Below are 16,409 nucleotides of genomic sequence, written 5' to 3' on the forward strand. Positions count from 1 at the left end.
TAGTCTCCTTTTGTGTGTACTTGACAACCTGGAAATGTAGTATTTCAGTGTATTGTAATTTTCCTCCTTCAGTTGTTGAAAATCTTGATCAAACTGTCCCAGTGGAAAAGCTCAGTGACTAGTCCTATCCCCGGCGCAGCTTCTTTCTCTAACAGTAATAACAGCATCTAGTTATTCTGTGACATTTGTTAAGTGATAAATTATAGAACCTTCAGAACAAAATTATTAATTTTTTTTATAATAAAACAGAGACACAAAAGGTTACAGAAAAGAAATGAGCATCTAGATGTTTACTTATTGCTGTTGGGACACAACGATCCCAGACAAACGCTGCCAGACAGAAATTGTATGAAAACTATTGTTGTACGAACCCTGGTAGATGACTTTAATATTAGTTTTCACATACAGTGTAGAACAGGCTGAACAATTACTCATACTTACATTTTTCAGTGGAAAAATCCTATAATGATTGTTATTGTTTCTTGATATCTTATGCTGCAGGACTCCTACTATAACATTATGTCAGGGGTTAATCACACTACATACAAAGATGGGATACGATAATTGTCATACCTGGGTATCTTGGTATAAAAATGAAAACCTGGCAGTGAATTGAAGGATATGGATCAATGGAGGTGATATAGATCATAGGGAATAATAGTGGAATTATATTTATTTATTTTTATCCAAACCTGGCATTGCTGATAACAAAACAGCATGAGCTGCAATTTTTAAAGATTGCTTGAAAATTGAGGGTTTCTGCCTAATGACCATAGGGAACAACCAGTATGAACTGTCTATTGTAAAATAAAAAATAGAAATTGAACACAGTTCTTAACCATTTGTATGGTTGGTGTGAAGGGCAATGCATTATATTAACTGAATTCAAAGAGATATACATATTGTATATAGACACATAGCAGGTGAAACATCCGACTTGAGCATAATTAGAAAGATTTATGTTTACCATGCGGTACACAAGGTGCCCATCAAAAGGTTTAGTTTAGGGCTGCAACTAACGATTATTTTAATAATCAATTAGTTGGCCGATTCTTTTTTTGATTAATCGGATTAAAAAAATGCAAATTTTTTACATTTAAAATAATGTAATAAAAACCTTCTTATTTTACTGACATAATAAAAGCTACAGGAACCCAAACACAGTGTTTCTCAAACTAGGTTTTAATACAAAGTTATTAGTAAATATTAATTCATACACTGTGCACCCTGATATGCCACTCTGCCCCCCATAAATGCCCTGCACCACCACCCTGAAATTCATTATACTCCCTGATTCACCACTCTGCCTCCCCCAGATATGCCACTCTGAAATTCATTATACCCCCCAAACACCACTCTAACTCCCCCAGATATGCCACTCTGCCTCCCTGAAATTCATTACACACCCATACACCACTCTGCTACCCTGAAATTCATTATACCCCCATACACCACTATAACTCACCCATACACCACTATAACTCACCCATATACCACTCTGCCTCCTCCCGCCTCCCATTCACCACTCTGCCTCCTCCCCCTCCCATTCACCACTCTGCCTCCTCCCTCCTCCCATTCACCACTCTGCCTCCTCCCCTCTCCCATACATCACTCTGCCTCTCTCCCCCCTCCCATACACCACTTTGCCTCCTGCCAGCAACGGAGGTTCACAAGACACCAGGGAGTTGGGTAGAGAAGCAGAGTGGTGTATGGGAGGGGGAGGAGGCATAGTGGTGTATGGGAGGGTGGCTCCCATATACCCCTCTGACTCCTCCCCCCTCCCATACACCACTCTGCCTCTCTCCCCACTCCCTGGTGTTTTGTGAACCTCCGTTGCTGACAGGCACTTTCACTGCAGCTTCATAGAAGCCCCAGCGGAAGTGAAGGGGAGTAACGGAGGCTGCCTCTATAATGTGGGGCAACCTCAGCGGTCTCCAATTCAAGTGTCTACAGGAGTGACATACTGGATTTTCAATTCTTACCTAAAAACAGTTGTATATGTAAAACTGTGACTAATTCTGTTTTTTTATTACCCGTCTATACATTTTGAATGTATCAAAAAAAATCCTTAGGGCGACTGTGAAACATATCTATTTTGATATTTAGAAAGAAAGACACATTACTTTAATATAATGAGAAATTGTAGATAGGGTAATGCAGATGGCACAGTACTGCAGATTTGTTTTCAGGGCTAGAACTGCTTACCAGCAGGTGATACATTTGTTTTCGGTGATGGAAGCAGACTCCTGCGAGGCACCGCCATGCTGCTGCTGCACACTTGCAGGGCTGTTTTGTTGGTACCCTTGGGTGCATCTCTTGAAGGCAACACTGTCTTTTGAGTTGATTGCTCTTCATTTGCAAAACTTGTACCTGCTGAAATGGAAAACAGCTCTAATTAAATCAGCATAAAATATGTAGTACAAAGATTACTCTGAGATTTGTAATTATGATGTGCAAAAATAGAAAATATTTTGCCCAACAAGTGATCGCATAACTGTTGCTTTTTAATAATGATTTGTGTTATGCGTGTATATAGAAAAATAATTTGGCACATTAAGAACCATGTAGCCCATTTAGTGTGGCTTGTTTTTTGTTCTGTAAAATCTTGAACCTTGTTTGATCCTTGGTCTTCTCATGTTCAGGATAGCCTTATGCTGTCCAAATTATGTTTATATTCCATAACAATATTAACTTCTACCATTTGTGCTAGGATGCAGTTCCACTTCAGCAGAATTAAAATGTATTATATATTTATATAAAGCTACGGTACAACATTGTAATAACAAAAAAAAATCATCATCTCATGTCTTGTTAAAAAAAGAACAAAAGGTCCAAATACAAAGTAGAAGGGGGACCTCCCAACATTTCATATGAAAAAAAAAAAGTTTGATTAGACTTGCTAGAAAGTCTGACTTTACTGAGACTTTTTATTTGGGGTTGTGATCCATTGATGGATATTGTTAATTTTATTTTATTTACATAATTAAATATAAAGATATCTGTTAATATAAACATTACTGTGGATTTTTAGAACTGTAGAAAACAATATTTGTTTATGTCCCAAACATTCAGAATTCCTGAAAAATGGGGATTTCAGGGGAAGACAAGCAGGGCAGAGGGATTTGGGTTCCATGAGTAAGTGCCCCCCATGAACAGAGACATTTGGGAGTTATGCAATGACTATCCTATAATGAAATAGCCAAAGTAGTACAAACCAGGGAAACGTCAGGATTGAGAACATAATGACCTTTACCCATCCTTGCTTTCCTCACCCTAGAAATTCCCTACCAATGCCATCCTCTTTTGCCTATGCCCCATTCCTTGGACAGAGTCAGACAATTTCTGTGGGTGCCTACATCTACAAAGCATGACGCATGAATAGAACGTGAAAACATAAGGGAAGGACCAATGTAAGGCTTGAGGTCTTATATCAGTAAAAAAAATATGGGCAGAACAGAAGGGCTAAATAGCTCTTATCTGACACCAAACATATAGAAATATAATAGTTATTGACATTCCTGAAGTGTTTTTGAAAATAAACTAAAGCCAAGAATGTAAAATACTCTGAATGCAAAGTTCTTAAATATGCTGACACCAGTGCACAGCTAGATATATGCAGAGCAAGCCATGCTTGGTTGGTTAAGAATATGTTAGCATTTTACACTATGTCAAGAAAATCGTATTTTTTTCTGCAAACTGCAGCCAAAAAAGTCAATCATGAAACAGACTAAATGTCATTTGTTTTTGTAAATTTTTTCCTTTTACATTTTTTCCCTGTTGTGCTGTTCATTGTTTTCATTTCATGCCCTTGGGAGAAATTCCTGATAATTAAAAATGTCAATGTTACAATCGACGTTGGGTTCATTTTCAGGTTAATGGCCCCTTACTGATAGCTATGCAAATCTGTGCATTCAATTTAATTATTAGCCTGTTAATTGTTGTCAGAACTGGGAAGTGAGTGACATCTGCATTTATTCAGCAGGTCTCAACTCAAGATAAATTAACAGACTTGTGTTAACAAAAATGTTCTAGCAGAGGCATAAAGCTCATGTAATGTAGATTGCCCTACTATTTATTTTAGCGCACCTGTGAGTATTGTATAATTTGAGATATAGCTGCTTTATTACTGATGAAATTTGCACATTTATTTGAGATGTGGCATACCTCCAGGCAGCCATCAAAAATAACCTGCTTCATGTAACAGGGTGTTTTAGTGGTTAGTACTTAGCGGAGAACCCACTTGTAGAAATTACTTTTTTGTGTGGACCACATATAGGGAGGAAAGAGGGGTTGATATAGCATAGCCACAACATTTCAGGTGTCCAAATCGGAACATGTGTTGCATGGTTTGGCTACATATGGGGAGGGGGTGTAGCTGGACCTGAGTGCGGATGCCAACAACACGATCCTAATAGGCCACGATCCCAACTGTCTGAAAATTCATGACCTCCCTGCGAAAACTGGGACACTGGAAATTGGGTATGGCCAAGTGTATAGGGATTAAAAATATACTGATTCAATATTTGAGAATCTGATTCTTACATTTGACTCATACCCCAATGTCCTCAAACTTTGTTTATAAAGAGATGCGCACAGATTTATCTATAGATCAGCTGGCAACCATGTTTTATGTCGTTAAGCACATCTTTTCAAAATAGCATAGATCGTCATGAAGGGTTTTAAGGGGTTAATAGAGCTATTGGGTTCTCCTCTCATGACTTTTGTCCATTTGATATTTTTCCATTAACAACAACTCTACTTTTAAGACAGTTTTTATGAAAAATGTCCTGGCCTGTTTTTGGCCCTCGAGGACTGGAGTTGTGTAGCACTGGATTACAGCTTTTATATTACACCCCTCCCGCCTTATTATCTGGTAGACAGGATGTCACACCGTGTTATCTATTTGTTGGATATTATCACTTTAAACTCCAATAACATAGCTGGAAGGATGTAATTTATTCCAACTGAGCAATCACCATTTAAAAAAAGTCAAATTATATGGATAATAAGCACCAGCTCGAACTATAACCAAAACTGAACAGCTAAATTGTCCCCGAACATGGTGACAAACACCGTTCAGAAGCTTAATCTATCTACTTTAATTCAAAATCTGAAATGAGCTGAACGCGATAGCCATCAAAAGCAAGAACTCAAAAAGTTTAACCACGTAAAATGCATTCAATATACACATTACACAATACATTACATTAAGGATAAAATATACTAAGGGACTTTCCACATTTCAGAAAAGGGTTCATCTAGAAAAAAAAAAGAAAAAGGCAATATCAATCTCATAAAAAATCTATACAAATGATATTTTTTTAGATTTTTAAGCATATTGTTTTGATAGTTGGCTTGTATAGCATAGGAATGCTGCATATCATATTGTTTAATCATGGGCAGGGCATTTTTCTATACACTGAGTGGGATAATTTTTGAATCAGGAACGCACATATATAGATGATTATTGAGAAGCAAGGGTTAAGCACCTTAAGAAGCCTATTGGGTGAGTTGCGTAGTACTACGTAATACTACGCACCCAAGCAGGAAGTGGAGCTAAATGTGTGGTCACGTGATCAACTGGATCTTGCCAAGAACTGTACTGCAGAAAATACCATAATATCTGCCGCGGGGACCTTGTTTCCACTCCTCAGGAGCATTACAGCTTACTTTCCGTATTTGTGGCTGTAGCGATATCGTGGTCCCCATCGTGGGTCTTATTTTTACCCGTGTCAGTGACCAGACAATCACAAGGAGTGGGCACACTATATATGTTGTATCTTATTTTTTCTCGAATGACAACATTTGCAGGAAGACAGAAAACTGTATCATGTATAAGTACTTTAGATGCCTTTTGGCACTGAGAGTCATACACATGGGTGTGTTTAATTGTATTTTGTGCACCACTTTCTCCTTATATTGCTAATCAGCTCTTGTTTGCAGAGTTGTGTTGCATACAGAGTTTGCAGCGACGGAGTTTGGTTGGATTTAATTTAATAAGATAATATTACAAACCCTGGACTGGTAGCTGGAGCCTGAAAGGTCCCAGATATGCTTATGCTTCTAGCGTGGCATACATGGCAGCTGCCTAGTCTTACCTTATGTATACTTCTCAATTTACAGGGTTTCAAGGTGGGACACTTCAGTGTGTGATATTGTGTAGGTGGTGTGACATCATACCCAACCCACATAAAGCGGGTGATGTTGTCATGCCACAGGGCATATTGTTTACATAATGTCATTTCTCTAGCAAATTCTTAAATGTACAGTGTCTAATGTGGCCATTGTGGATGCTAAGCCGTTTGCAGCGCCAATACATGGGGCATGAGGCTGGTTTAATTAAATGCAACTTTAATTTAGGCCACAGAGATTTATATAAAGTTCCAAAGTAAAAGGTAACTGGCCCGTGAATATCATATTAGAAAAGTGGCTATTTTTACCTAAGGATCTCTTATCCCTCTTTCTTTCAAATGTGTTCATTTTAGGGTTAAAGACCAATATATTTTCTGTAAACTAAACATTTTCAGTTGAATACGTTATTTTGTCATATGAATATAAATGGAATCGGAAGGCAAACTTAAATGAACTAGTTTTGAAGAATGAACTGTCAGCCGTTATCAAATTTGGTCTCTTGGTGAACCTTGGTGAGGTCCCAAGTTGCCATGGAAACTATAGCATTTTTTTGATACAGAAAAGTTTCTAGAATCCGCACAACTGGCAGGGACTAATACGCCTTGATCTGTCTATTCAGCTCTGATGAATATTCCATGTTCAGTATCAATTATAACTGAGCAGTAATGAAAAACAAAAACTGATTTGTAAGCCAGTTCCAAACTGCATCGCTCCATTATCAGTATAAAGAAAGAGGCAGAAATCACAAGCAGCTATTTTAACAAATAATGTTTTTTTTTCCCATTTTTAAATGGCAGCAGCTGTGGAATTTTCTTTGGCGATGTTAAAATATCAAAACAGAGAGAGAAGTTACAACAATAGAGAAGATGAGATCTACACAATCTATTTCAGGCAATATTAAGCTGTCAGATACATCCTTGTATGAAAGACAACTCGCTTTAATAGTATCTATTGCCCCTTTCCCAGGTAACCAATCAAAAGTATTTCGTACCTCTAGACAATCCCGGTTTTCACGGGAAAGTCCTAATTTTTGGTGACTGTCCTGCTGTTGTGTTTTGAGACTTATTCACTAAAGGGAGCAGATGTTTCAACCACATGTTTAAAGATGTTTCCTACCAAAGTGGGTAACAACTAAATTAAATCATATTGTTAAGAATGTGGCCAAATTTTACATTTTATTTTATCTCATTTTAGCTTGGGCAACATTTACATCTTTTGTCAAGGTCTACCTACCTGCAGAAAACATCTGTTTGCCAACATGTGTTATTCATGATATCATACATGAAAAAAGTAATTGCTTATTGGAATATTCATGCATTACCATCAATACCCATCTGCAGTGCACCTGTACCCAGAAGTAATTTCATGCATGAGTGGATTACCCGAACTTCAGTGACCTGAGACAACTCGCAATTGCAACTTCAGTCCAATGACAGTTATATCAAACAAGGCACTTATTCCAATGTTTACCTATTCAGATGTGGAATTTATTTGGTGCAATAAGGCAGGAGTGTTTGCTTAATGGGTGAATTTCAAATGACTGCTTTCTAGACCCCATGGACAAGTATCCTAATTTGGTTCTGAACCTTAATAATATTCTTTCACTGAAGATGCCTATAACACTCCTAATATTTAGGCAAATAGAACCACCAAACCCTATTATAAAACTATTTATATGTTAAAAAAAGATTTATACTATTAGTATCTTATATAGTATTAGTAGTTCTGCAGTGTAATGTATATGTAATGTGTTACGGCACCGGATCGGTAAATTGGTCAGGTTTCTGCCTCATATACTTGTTACAGGGACACTTCATTCATCATATGCATTTTAATTGAGTGCCCATTTTAAATTGTCATTTGCCTTGGGTGACGGTGCCTAGGGGGCAGCAGTCCTCCTTCTAGAAAACAAAGAAGTAGATCTCCTATTTGGATGATCAGGAGTCTCTGTGTGCTGCTCCTCAATGGGCCAGTTACAGCGGAGATCACTGATCCCCCAACCACCCAATGTAAACTACGGAAACTGCGCCGACTCACTACACTAAAAGCACACCTGGGAATTCTCAGGGTTTCTTGCTCTAATCTCAAGGTGAAGGGTCAGAAGCTACTTGATATTCTGCACATAGCTTATGATATATGAGCATCCTAATTAGTGGTTATGCCACCAGTATGTAATGCAGGTGACTCAAATAACGGCATCGTTGGATAGTGACAAATCAAGGACTGGTATTAAAGTCATCTAGTTAACATATTTGGTTAGTCACTAAATATAATTTTCACTATGGGCTATCAAAGTGTAAAGAGTCTCAAGGTCAGCTCATTAAGAAGGTTCCCAGATACGCTCTAAAAAGCAATGCTTGCCTTTAGTGAAGATGGCAGCCACTGTGTGAGCTGCAGAGGGCGCTGCCCTGGATCAGGCCTAAGGCAGCACCAAATGAAAATATACCATGGCAAACCTCAGCCAGCTCCACTGCTGGTGTTCCAGGGGATCTAATAAGAACCCCCCACATCCGCACATTTGCACAGAAAGTGGTCCGGTTGGGTTCCTCAAGCAGCCAAAAAGTGGTCTGGAACAACAGAAGGGGTAGTACACCACAACTTTGGTTAACTCCTAACCCCTTGTTACAGGGTGCCCGTACCCAAGCCTGGGTACCCCTGTTTGAGGGCTAAGGAATCAACAGTCAGGACCCTCATACGCATAGCTCCTGCTACCCAAGGAACAGACAGACCACAATTTGTAAAATCAGAACTACCTTTATTGGGATAGACATCAATTTATATGGTTCCCTTACTTCATTAACACAGCTAACAGGCATGTAGCAAATTGGTACATAGCCCAAATCATTTTAACTTTGGGAGTACACAGACAATAGTCTAGGAAAGGGGATTATCTGGTACAATAGAGTTACCCGCTAGTGTTATCTCCCTTTAGCTGCCAGGCTGGTGCCTTCCTTGGATACCCTGTGGAGAGGAGTCTGTTTTAGTCAATAGGTTGCGCAGCAAATTAGAGTTCCAGACCTTACCAGGAATCTCATGGTGAGGTGCTGGAAGAGTAGGCGGCTAATATTAGTCCATGGGGTTGATTAAAAAAAGAAGTCCAAAAGCTTTACGGTGCATGGAGCCAGTCAATGGACACAAAAGCGCTCCATGACTTGGATAAACTGCACCAGATGGTGCCAACAAGTGTGCCATACTATTTTCCTATAAGAAGTTTATATACTGGTAAAAGTCACCAGGCTGCATGGGTTGGAGTTCCATGTGAGAGATACCTTTTGGCAGTAGCTAGGTCCAGACGGTATTCCCAGCAGCCTGGCCCTGTCACACCCACATAATCCTTGACCCATGCAATAATCTGCCAGAATGAATCAAATTTTCTGCCAGAAATCCCAAATCCCTAGTCCATGAGCCCCTCTGCAACCCACACCTGTCAATATATGGCAACTTCCATCACTACAAGTTGACACACTCAGATGGCATCTTTTCAAGAACTGGCATGTTGTGTATTAAACTGACAGATTTTCTATGACAGCATTGATAAAGTTTTACATCCAACAAGTCAACAGAGGAGACCATGACTTTGGCAAAAGACACCCACTAAAGACATATGTCATATAGCAGATGTTTGTTGAGTATTTGTAGCAGTTAAAGAGTCAGATGATACACTGATCTCTTTTACAGGATTCTCATATATGTGGCTGTCACAAGCTAATTGGTTTAGACAGGCAGCAAATCTCCCCTGGCCTTGGGTAAATATAAAGTCACGGTTTGCTAAATCATCCAGCAATAAATGGAGACTCTGGGAAATTATTTAAATACAATTAATAAATCTAGTGTGAATATGAATAATATACTGTAAGGCATCTGTTTCCCCGCCATGTACCTCTGAGTAGTAAATATATACTTTTTTCATAGCCAGTACTTTTAATCTAAGTTTTTCTAAATGTATAATTGTAAGTGTAATTATTATTAGTTTTAAAATGAAATAGAAATAAAAATGTTTATTTTTTAAATTGTCAGTGTTTTCCATCATCTTTACCCCCACCATAAACATTGTTAAATATTACTATACAAAAAAGTAAAAAAAAGCAGATTTGGGGATTTTTGGGGGTGTCTCGTTCTTTACAAGATTTTACATACAACCTTTTAACATTTAGTTATAAAGCATGACCAAAAAACCGAAATACTCTAATTAAATAGTTATTTCCAGTGCTCTGACTTTTGAAAATGGCCTTAGACAAGTAGACTACATTAAACTCCCTAAAATGAAATGTCATTTTATTGGTCTTAGAATTTAACTAACATTTACACACACAAATGCATTTTTTTGGCCAACAGCCATTTGGAAATGCAGATTATGTAATTAGAGTCAAGTGAATAAACGGTAAAATGACAAACTGGTTTCACAAAGGTCAAATCATCTAAGCGACAATGTCAGCCTTTGAAGATACTAATTAAATTATGCCATGGAGCATTAAAAAGTAATTTTTTCCCAAAAATATATTCTACAATTTTTTTTAACCCAAATCATATTTAAGGAAGATAACATATTTCATCCAGGTTCCTAAAAAACTGGAGGAATTGTGCAACCAATGGTCCTACGGGATTAAGAGATGTTTAAGTCATGTGCTTGACGAAAAACTGTCAATCTGCCGAAAACAGAAATTTCTAGTTACGAAAATGACAAGAAAAATGTTTTTAAGGAAGTAACATGATAAAATGAAAATATAAATCTACTGTGTATAGTACTGTTCGTTCCCTTTAGTTTTCATGTGCTCATTGGGTAACTGCACTAGTAAATACACAAAAACTTAAAGTTTTAAGATTCACGTCAAGAGAATACATTATTCCTCAGAGTGAGTCTTGGTAACATGTCAGTCAGCTCTGTAAGATCTAAGATACCCGGTGCTGGCTGCAGACAGTAGCGAGGGAAAACACGTGTGAATCTAATCTTTGAGCTCTGAGCAGATCATTAAAAGAGACCCACAAAGGATACTTGAAAGAGAAGGGGAAATTAAGATATTGTCAAGGCTGGATGTATTCATTGTGAGATAAAGAAGAAGAATAATGTACTGGCTTTACTCCAGGATGGTCTTATATCCAACTTGCTTAGACTTCTAATGAGTCCGTGCAGTGAACCTAGTTTCTTAACTGTTCCAGGGCCAGAAGAATGGACTATATTTATTATTTGCTGATTTGTAACTAATAAGCAGCACATGTCCCTTGGTTTGGTTTGATCTAATATCTTTGGGCTATTACCAGAACTCACTTTGTCTTACTTTGTGTGTTTAGGATTTTTGGCTTTAGTGCATTCTGGTTTAGGCCCACAAGTCCAAGGATTGCTCTGTTGGGCATACAGGCTCTCCAGTGTTCTGCTGCTGCTGCTCAATGGGTCGATTACAAAAGTGATCTCCCTAAATGGCCTATTTAGGCTATGGGCATACCTGAGAACTTTTGGGCTCCAGCTACCCAGAGCCTACTCTTGCGGGGAGCAGCCAGGACTGCCCACTGACATCAGTGGTGGGAAACACCCCCATTTAAAGGAGAAAAGGGTAGGGGTGGGGCATGTCAGGACCCCACTTCTGCGACCCAGGTGATTCGGGTGTTGACCCAGAGAACCGGAGAGAGATCCCAGGTATGGCCATGGGGGATGGTGCCTATCCAGCATATGGAACAGATTTTGTACAAAATCCAGGTGGACTCTTTTTTCCATCATTGCCAAATAGCTATTTTTTTTCCAACAACCATATGCTGCTGTATGATACAAAATGAGACCCCTGCCTAATTAAGTACATTTCAACTTACATACTTGCAAGCTGAGCCATGCTCAAACACATTCATCTAACATACATGCGATTGGCTACCTCTCAATCTCATATATGTAAATTGAACTGCCATTCATTTCAATGAGAGTGCATACACCTTATGTACACAAGTATGCATGTACACTCCCTGTTTCAGCAGAATCAGACAATAGGAGGGAAATAAGAAATAATTCTAATTTCTAGCTCCCATAAATAAAAGTGCATGCACATATTTGTATATGTAAATGTTACTTAAAAGTAATACTGAAGTGTTACTTTCATTTATTCTAAATCACATAGCCTCCAACGTTAAACATTCTTCTATCTTTGTATGTAAGAAAAAAGTGTGCATTTCATGGCATTCCATTTAAAAGTTTCTGCTAACTTTCTTGTTAAAGCTTTTCTTTACAGAAGATGGGGGGCACGCATTACAGAGCAAATCCTGATATATTCTTCAGGCACTGAAGGAATGAAAAAACATGAATGAAAACATTCATTTTTTTGTGCATGTGCATGTTTTCAGGGCAGCTTCTTGAATTGGAACAATTACTGTAACATCAATACTGATGTCTGAATCGTACAAGTCTGGAAACTCGTTCTCTGTTCTTGCACACTCCGCTCTGCTAAGTATGGAAATTACTCCTTTTCATGAACTGGCAGGGCTGTACAACAAATGGTATACATTAAACAAAATTGTACAAATGAACGTAGGAGGGCCAGAAAATTCTTTCTCAGGAGTCTGCTAACAAAAATAGTAACTTTCAAATGCTTCATTATATGATAGGCAGAGGCGTATCTACTGAAAATAGCGCCTATGGCAAGCACTGAAATTGCGCCCCTGTCCAAATATCTAAAACCCATTTACTAGCCCCTGCTGCCCATATATATATAAATATTAGTCCCTGCTGCTGATAGCAGGTATAGATCAACACACAAACCCAGAAAAACTCTGCATTAAAGGTATATTTAAACCCCCCTAAATTACAGGCATAGATCACAGGTTGCACACCCCAAAGTCAGCCCTGGCGTCCACACTGCCCACATAGAACCTGACCAGCACCCAGATAACACACATAAGATTTGCAATCTTTGTCCCCAAATAGCCCAGCACAAGTCCACTTTGAAATGCCGGCACCGGGACGGAGGTAGAAGCCTCGTGGAGGAGAATGAGGGGCGCCGAGCAGTTGCTAGACGCTCCTCCGCATCAAAAAAAAAAAGATGGCGTTTGAAAGCCGCTCACTGGCGCCCCCTTCAAATGGCGCCTATGGCAGGAGCCATAGGTGCCATACCCTAGATACGCCTCTGATGATAGCAAAGACTAGAATTTTTATGGCAGATCCTATGATATATCCAGCAATCTGCTATAGATATGTAATTCATTCAGGCCATTGGCCTTAAAATCCTACAGCTAATTTTAACCCTCAGTCCTTTTCTCCCTCTGCATAATAAAGTTGGTGAGTTGAAATGCCTTAACTCACCTGAAAACTAGTTCATTAAATATATCCTAAAACCTATATCTAGTAATAAGTAGGTTCTATTAGCAGCATTTCGTCAGCTAAAATTAACTTGCCTGTATACTACAGCCGGGTGTGCCAGCTCTACCAGTTCCCTCCTAAAAACGGAACTGAATCTATAACCAAACCAAAAGATGAGCTGCACGCCACATAATACATGCATGACATTTTTTTTTAGCATAGATAAGGAAACACAACTAGGCAATAATGTCATAGTTTCCTTTTTACGTCAAATCATCATACATGCTATTTTGTTTAAAACCCATATCACATTCTAATAAATCCAACAAAATATATATCATACACTAGTGTAAAGGCCTCAGCCGTAAGGTTTATATGTATATTGTTCTCACTAACAAATATCGGGCACCATTTTCTTGTGTATAAAAAAAGAAAACAAGGAGAAAAGAAAAAACAAAAAAGCATCATACTTATATATTTTTTTATTTGTTGAATTTATGCTATGAATTTAACTACAATCCCCTGATTTGGGAGTTTCCTTTTGTTTTTCTCCTAATTGAGGCCGCATCTTACAGAAGCTCCCTGCTTAAGGAACTTAAATTGTTCTCCCCCGCAGAAATGTAAACATAAATGTATTAAAATTAAATGACTTAATAGAAAACAGCTACACATTTGATACCTACTTGTCATGTGAGTTCTTAAACCTTGGCTATGAACATAATACTTAACAGTCCGCTTATTTGTGAAAACGGCTCATTAATGTTTAAAGATGATTTTAGTACAGTGTGTATCTTAAAACATTGAAGAAGGCACTAAAAACCACTTACAAAACCAACATTTTGCTTTGCAATGTAATATTAACACATTCCCTGCACTGACTATGAAATGGTTGGTTGTGATTGTATGTGGGAGCTGCTACTGTGAAGCTAAATGTCAAAGACAGAGCCACAATTACATGGGTCACATGCAGGCAAAGGCTGCCAGTTGATCTGAGGGTATTGAGATCCTGTGAGAAACTTTTTCTTTCTGTTTTTACTTGAAATCCTAGATGCAAAATCAATGGTGGATTTAGAGTAACAAGAGCCTTAGGTTGCGTTTTCAGCACAAATGGGTCATTGCAATGATGAAAATAGGGGATTTACTTTCTGTGCCTTTGTGTGTTGGATAGGACTGGATAGTACACATTGTGTGTTGTCTGCTAAATGTGCTCACAAATGTATGAACTCTTTTGGTCACAAGGGTGACATTGGCAATCACAGACAGTCAAGAATCGAACAGACCTGGGAATTCAACTCCAGGTGGTCTACTGGGTGAGAAAATGACACAACTATGATCCTGGGCCTTCAGATCTTCATAGAGAGGAGCCATGTGTGGGCTCACAGGAGTGAGAGCAGAAAACAAGATCTGAGCCACAGATCAACTGGTCCCTCCTAGACAACCTGATGTTATATCCCCAGATAGCACCTGAAATGTAAAGAATTGGGTAAGTGGGAAAGATTCTTTATGGAATTCATGTGGCCTTGCTTTGATACATTCAATGGTGCTCCAGTCACCTGACCTTAGTGCTTCACCTACAACTTGCTTTATATATGATGTTGGATCCTACAACCCCATCTTTGCAAAAAAACAAATAAAAATACAACAAACCTTAGTTCCCTGTGTGCCTTGTTTTGTTTCAGTTGTGATTCACAATATTCCAAGATTAATGCAATATGGAAAATTCAAAACTATGGTCTTATTTGAACTACTATCCTGGCATTAAAGAGTTAGTCCATGCAAATATTGTACAAATCTGACATTATGCAGTGTTTGGTTTACAATAGGGATTTATTTGACCCATAAAAGCCAATGACAAATGCCCCAGCTCTATAACTCACGTACGCTATTCGGTTGCTTCCACAATAATCATCTTTCCTGAAATAATCTTTTGGCTGCATTTTCATGATATGATTCAAACTGTGAATGTCAGAGGCAACTGTATAAACATGAGATGACAGAAGGAACGCATGACCAAGAGATAAACAGCTGAAGACACTTAGTCATTCAAAATGGTACCTTTCTAAAATACAAAGGACATTTAGCTGATTTTCTGAACTATTACTAAGCCATGTCTCAGTTTCTGATATTAACCAAGGAGCAGTTATTTCTTACTGAGCTACAGAACGTAGCCTGCATTGGAGTGAGTCTGAAAGAGACACTGAATTCATACAAGATGTGTCAAATGTTTGGAAATCTAATACCAACTAGTTGAACCTATGCAAAAGAATACACTTTTAGCTTTCCATATTATTTTAACACTTTATGCTATACACAAACTGAAAAAAAACAAACTTCATTTGTAGGTGTTTAAATGGATTCCTTCGCTTTAACATTGTTTCCTAAAGGATGACATTATCCAACTAGACAAAAAAAATATAGTTTTAGTACCTTTGTGAACATGTTTCATTTTAGAACTGCCATTAATGCCACTGACATCACATCATTGCTGCTGAATATTTTAAAATGCATTTTGTTTCATTAGTAAATGACTGTATGCTGTACATTTATAATTTTACAATATATGCATATGGAGCCCTAGGCAAATCATTGGGTTCAGTGAGCAAATGACGTTTGGGCCAGTGCTTGATGGTGACTGACCCACTAATACCCACTAGAGCGGCTGTTCTCATCATCTTCAGTGCTGTGCTCCTCAAGGCATACCTAACAGTCCAGGATTTAGGTGTTTCTCAGGTGTGTCTAAGGTGTTTTTATTAATTAATTATGCAATACCTTAGACACACCTGAGAAACACCTAAATCCTGGACTCTTAGGTGTGCCTTAAGGAGAGGGTTGAGGAGCACTGCTGTGGCTACAAGTGACCACATTTTGAACAAGTATAACAGTGTGTCGTGCAGCTGTGTGTATCCAGCAGGCTAGCACACACATGTAACACACATGTAACTTATTTGCTACTAGCTTTAAGGTGCCATAACAGTTTTTCATCATAGTATTTTAATCTACG

At 38.4% G+C, this 16,409-nt stretch overlaps 1 protein-coding gene across 1 annotated transcript in view; it reads right to left on the bottom strand.

Moving 5' to 3' along the window:
• Positions 1–16,409, bottom strand: part of LOC128474120 (microtubule-associated tumor suppressor candidate 2-like) — a 144,202-nt gene that overhangs the window by 30,185 nt on the left and 97,608 nt on the right. The window contains exon 5 of the mRNA XM_053456389.1: positions 2,206–2,373. Within this exon, the coding sequence (XP_053312364.1) occupies positions 2,206–2,373 (168 nt within the window). The remainder of the gene's footprint in view (positions 1–2,205; positions 2,374–16,409) is intronic.

Source organism: Spea bombifrons, chromosome 2 (assembly GCF_027358695.1).
Source record: "Spea bombifrons isolate aSpeBom1 chromosome 2, aSpeBom1.2.pri, whole genome shotgun sequence".
NCBI classification, from domain to species: Eukaryota; Metazoa; Chordata; class Amphibia; order Anura; family Pelobatidae; genus Spea; species Spea bombifrons.